The sequence below is a fragment of the Watersipora subatra genome, chromosome 3 (genome assembly GCF_963576615.1).
Source record: "Watersipora subatra chromosome 3, tzWatSuba1.1, whole genome shotgun sequence".
NCBI classification, from domain to species: domain Eukaryota; kingdom Metazoa; phylum Bryozoa; class Gymnolaemata; order Cheilostomatida; family Watersiporidae; genus Watersipora; species Watersipora subatra.
In genome coordinates this window covers 2,451,686-2,457,676 of record NC_088710.1, presented here as the reverse complement: position 1 = coordinate 2,457,676, position 5,991 = coordinate 2,451,686, and the positions used below count along the sequence as shown (strand labels likewise).

General features: G+C 37.0%; 1 protein-coding gene across 2 annotated transcripts in view; it reads left to right on the top strand.

Annotated features, from left to right (window-relative positions):
* The first annotated feature begins 2,717 nt into the window (after positions 1-2,717).
* Positions 2,718-5,991, top strand: part of LOC137390056 (F-box/LRR-repeat protein 7-like) — a 42,344-nt gene continuing 39,070 nt past the window's right edge. For both annotated transcript variants that reach the window (XM_068076300.1, XM_068076299.1), the window contains exons 1-4: positions 2,718-2,848; positions 3,243-3,331; positions 3,429-3,596; positions 4,239-4,345. In XM_068076300.1, the coding sequence (XP_067932401.1) occupies positions 2,789-2,848; positions 3,243-3,331; positions 3,429-3,596; positions 4,239-4,345 (424 nt within the window). In that variant the 5' untranslated portion in view covers positions 2,718-2,788. The remainder of the gene's footprint in view (positions 2,849-3,242; positions 3,332-3,428; positions 3,597-4,238; positions 4,346-5,991) is intronic.

The window sequence follows — 5,991 nt, the reverse complement described above, 5'->3', positions numbered from 1 at the left end:
TTGTCTCGCGGGCAAAGGAAACAACTCCGTTGCTACTGTCCTTATTGCATATGCATACACCAGCAGTTTCGCAGATGTCGAATGGTTGTCGTAACCAGCTGCTACGCAAGAGTTTCTTTAGATATAGCGCATTATTTCAAATTACATTGTGATTATACGTGCGTATTTAGAACTTTAGTATCGATCAGCCGTAATAATTTTATAGAATCTGATTTTCTTGCATTTGACATAGGCTTCTTGCACAAGCCACATGACTTGCCATTTGTCAAGCTGTGTACATTATAATAGGACTAGCCATTATATAGTAATCATGTGTTGAGGCTGAGGCCTGTTTGATGCTAACTACAGATCATTGTAACTCTTATATAACTAGCCATCCTAATTACCCTTTTGAACTTAAACTCTCTAGAATATAAATGCCTCTGCATGTATGGCTGTATTCATTTTTGTGCACAATGCAAGACATACTTCAACCTTCTCTGGATCTTTCTACAAGCATAAACTAGAAATCGTTTGCGTTACATCATCAATAAGTAACCAGGCTGACTATTTCCTAAATTGCACCAGCAGAACAGTTGTTGCTCCCTGGCAATTTTCGCTTCTCAGGACCCAGCGGAAGTGGTACTTTTTCTTTTAGAGCAGCAGCAATTTTGCAATTGCGATCCTTGCGAATAGAAGGTCAGGGATTGGACAATCTCCATTAGCCTGCTAATCAAAATCATGAAGAATAATCAGTGGGTTGCAGATAGGGCAGTGGGGCTGATGGTTAGGGCAGTGGGGCTGATGGGTTGGACAGTGAGGCTGATGGGTAGGGCAGTGAGTCTGGTGGGTAGGGCAGTGAGTCTGGTGGATAGGGCAGTGAGAATGGTGGGTAGGACAGTGGGGCTGATGGGTAAGGCAGTGGAACTGGTGGGTAGGGCAGTGGGACTGGTGGGAAGGGCAGTGGGACTGGTGGGAAGGGCAGTGGAACTGGTGGGTAGGGCAGTGAGACTGGTGGGTAGGGCAGTGGGGCTGATGGGTAGAGCAGTAAGGCTGATTGGTATGAGTACTCTCGTATGAGTGAGTGTCATATTAACAGTATTAACATTTTAGTATGAGTGCGTGCCCTCTCCGTAGGCTATGGTTGCAAATGTGTGCGTGTGTGTGCTTGCGCGCGTGTGCGTGTGTGCACGTGTGCATTGATGTGTGTGTGTATGCGTGTTCGTGCGTGTGTGTGGGCGAGTTTGTGTGTGGGCAAGTTTGTGTGTGGCCGAGTTTGTGTGTGGGCGAGTTTGTGTGTGGCCGAGTTTGTGTGTGGGCGAGTTTGTGTGTGGGCAAGTTTGTGTGTGGGCGAGCTTGTGTGTGGGCGAGCCTGTGTGTGGGCGAGTTTGTGTGTGGGTGAGTTTGTGTGTGGGCGAGTTTGTGTGTGGGCGAGTTTGTGTGTAGGCGAGTTTGTGTGTGGGCGAGTTTGTGTGTGGGCGAGTTTGTGTGCATGAGTGTATGCGTGTGGGTGCAAGCGAGCGCATGGGTGCGAGTGTGTGCATGGGTGCTAACCCATGCTCGTGACCGAGAGACCTACATCAGCATTGTTCTGAAAAAACATCAAAAATGGGATGTTTGGCGTTATAAAAATCCAAACAAAAAGTGCCCTTAATAAAATAGATTTAAACCAAAATTTATCTAAACTATTTCACTAGTAGAACTGTACAATGCAGTACATGAATTACATGGAGATAACTTTAACTACTATTAATGTTGAAGAGGTTCTTTGAATACTTTTTACTTTTTCATTCCAATGCTTATTTACTTCTTAAATTTAACTTTCAAATACATGTATTAACATTTTATTACCAACGTTCTGATATCAACATTCCGGCTTTAACATTCTGATATCAACATTCTGTTATTAACATTCTGTTATTAACATTCTGTTATTAACATTCTAATATTAACATTCTAATATTACCATTCTAATATTACCATACTGATGTTAAGGTTCCGATATTAGCATTTTAATAATAACATTCTGATAGTAACATTCTGATATTAACCATCCAATATTAACATTCTGATGTTAACATATTGATAGTAACAATCCGATATTAACATGTTGATGTTAACCTTCTGATATCAACATTTTAATATTAACATTTTAATATTAACATTCTGATATTAACATTTTAATATTGACATTCTAACATTAACATTCTGATATTAACATTCTGATAGTAACATTCTGTTGTTAGCATCTAAAGGATCTGAAAGAACATCTGGTGATGCTAACTTAACTAGTAACTCATGATAGAAACATGGGAGTTGTTTGAATAGAGTGTATGATATATGTTTGTGCTATTTTATTAATATCAGTTAGTTAGAACAATAGTCTATGACGCATAACGTACTATGTGTCATAAGTTGCTGTTTAAACTGACTGCAATCGCATTGCATCACAGAAATTATTATCCTGATAATTTTTTGAACCAATGGTCATGGTAATACTGTAATCATAGATATTCAGTCAATTCAAGATATAAATATATCATAAGCACGCTGTTATAATGTATTATAACCTATAAGTCTTTTGAAATCTTTAGTTCGGTGAAAATGGCATAAAACCGCCTACAGCTCACAACTCCGTTAAGCTCCGCCTTCTTCTATGCAACTGCATTGAGTGATTGACTAAAGCCGGTATCTTTTCTATACAATCAATAGTTAATAAGTTTTCACTAGGGTCGCCTCAGGTTAGTATTACTAGCGAGTGTGACTTGGTGTAGTTAAGTTAGTCAATGAATGGGAGTCTACTAGGAAGATGACTGATAGTTCAGAAAAGCTGAAGAAAACAATATACGTGACCAACATCTCAAATGAGGTACTTGAGGGTCCATAATTAGCATGTGAAGCATACAAACTCTCATAAACAGACAGTTTTGTGGTTTTAATATACAGATTGTAGTTTCTGAGTCAAGTTAGTCTAACCATTTAGCTATGGTTCACAGGCTAACCTAAAGAAGCCTTAAAAACTGATGGCCCACTCCAGGTAAACTTTGGTTCATTGTAATTACAAATGGTAACCTTTCTTCATATACAAGTAGCTGGCAATAGTTCTTGTAACATGCACATTCACAAAGTTTCTGAGTGACTGTTCATAATCATTTGCAACTTTTGCATATTTATAAGAGTGGCAAAGATACATTTTTATGTTTTTATATTTTCTGTTGAGAGAAATACTTCACTATTTTAATAATGCTTTGATAATATTTCAGGCCCCTTGGAAAACCAACTTAGCAGACATATTTGAGGTGTTTGGAGAAGTAACGAGTATTGACTACATACAACCACGGAACAACAACAGGTACTTCTTACCACTTCATCTCCTAATTATGTTATCTCATTCTCAGTTGTAATATTTCTTTTGGCTCGCTGCCAGAACTCACTCTGATATTTTACAGATTTGCTTTTGTTACATTTTCTTCTCTGAGCTCTGCACAGAAAGCATTTGAAGTCACTTTATCTGAAAATGGCCTCTATTATGAGGGCCACAGGCTATATGTGGCTCCAAGGAGACTTAAGAAGGCTAACATAAAGAAAGATGTTCAACTTTTACTGGAACAGAAAAGGTAAGAGAGAATATTTAATACATGTGTGTTACACATGCATAGCAATACCCATCATCTTCTATAGCTTTTCTTCTCAGAGAAATACACCTCTAATTAGTGTTTGTTAGTTCTAAAACAACATTAGTCAGAAGTAAAGAGATTTGGTGATCACTGGTGGTGGTATGTGGTTGTTATTTCTGTATATAATCCAAGCTCTTCAGGTAGTACATAGTGATTAAACATAATAAAATAGAATTATTAGTCTACCTGTATACAAATACATTAATCATTATACCTGTATATGTAATGAGAATGTGACTATATGATAACTTAAGGGCGACATAAATGAATATGTCATACAAGGCATGGTAGAGTATACAATAGAGAGTGTGAATTCTTTTATATCTCACTAGTGTTTGACTCACTTTGTATTTCTGTAGAAAAATCTAGTCACTTTTTTATTAATCCTGCTTAGAAAAAAGCTGTAAATGTTATCTCGAGGTCACCTAAAAAGTGATTCAACCGATGCAACAGATAAAATCAAGGCTACAATGGGCAAATTCGACATACTAAATTAGCTTCACCAATTTTCACCGACTTTTGTTAGATTGTGGTCCTAAGATAATTAATTGAATATGCTGACTGAACTTGTATAACTTGTAGAGAATGGCAGCCAACTGGTCCAGCCTTGATTGAGACACTCGATGTGCACTGTATGCTGCACATCTTTAGCTACTTGACTCTGAGTGAGCTGATTCTTTGTGAAGATGGTAGGTATATACTTTGAACATTTATGATTTAACATTATTTAAAACTGGCAACTAGCATCAAACTGTGTAAAACAGCTATGAGATAAACTAGCAACTAGCAGAGAGCAATTAACACACAGTAGCTAGCATGAAACAACTAGCAAAAACTACCGGTATAAAACAGCAACCTAGACAACTAGTGTTACTCATTCAGCATGAAGCAAAAATGCTTCATGTTACTAACATCTCATTTCACAGCCTTCAGAGTGTTAGGCATCAATCAGAAAGACATATATAAAATATTAAAGTAGCAGTAGAATTTAGGAGTGTCTGTAACTAGCAAATATACACACTTGGAATAATTGTTAATTACAGAATTGATGTAAGTAGCCTTTAAAAAGTCAGAATTAAAAAATAAAATATGATTAGTTATAAAATATTACTATGATACTGTAAGTTTATACTAATAGTGTACCCTGGAGTAGAATATGTGAGGTAGTTAAGGGTGCTTGTTGGTTCCCTATGCATAGGGGTAAGTGATGAGGGTACAAGTGAAAGGTTCAGTTTCTAATCTTGTTTCCTCCACAAGTTTAGGATATGATAGTTTTTACCCTGATAGTGGTGCATTATGGTTAAACAGGGTCTCAATACAGTGGGTAAGCTAATGCATGCAATGCAACAGCAAAAACCCTGACTCAATATCTTTATCACTTGTTAGTGTTTTTATGTTACATAAACGGGACGCTTGCTTTGCAACAAACACATTTAATGTTGAAAATGTTTCATTGTAATCATCTGCTGGTCATCTATAGAGTAATTACCTTGTTGAACCCAATTCGATGAAAGTGGTATGAAATGACAACCCCAAGTTTATGGATACTGCAAACCTAAACAAATGTTTATCACATACTCAATTCCAAAATAGACATTATTTATAAATGATATTTTATGTTACAAACATTTAAAGGTTGACTTACAACAAAATTCACATTACCGTTATTTGATATGAAAAGATTCACCATGTCTTACTCTGTTGTGTTGTAGGTGCAAAATATGTGGAAAGGTGATTACAAGCTCTTAAAAGCTCAAAAACGAACAGAAAATCGCAGCCACACGAGACCGCCGTAGTTTGGATTCCCTTTCCAAAACGGCTCAAATGTGATGTAGTTGTGAGAGATGATTGGTCACCTGTGATAATCGAAAAGTGCTGCAAAAATTATTTGCGAAGTATTGGGTCACATGATCAGATTACGACTTGAGAATTGAATAATGCCGCAACAAAACTGTAAAGTAGCGAGCATCTATATTTGATACGGGGTCTTTGGTGAAACCCGAAGTGTTTGTCATAAACTAGTACTATGATAAGTTTTATATTGAGCTTTGTATTGGCCTTTCAATTCACGTGAGAACATATGTGACAAGACGATAACTAAATTTCGTGGTTACGTAATCGAAATAAAGAGATTCCAATCTACGGCGGCTTTTCGTTTTTGAGCTTTTAAGAGCTTGTAATCACATTTCCATATATTTGGCACTTACAACACAACAGATTAAGACATGGTGAATCTTTTGCTACCAAATAACTGTAATGTGAATTTTGTTGCAAGTCAACCTTTAAGCCAGTTTTTCACAGAGATTATTTTAATCTTGTAGATCCTTATCATTCT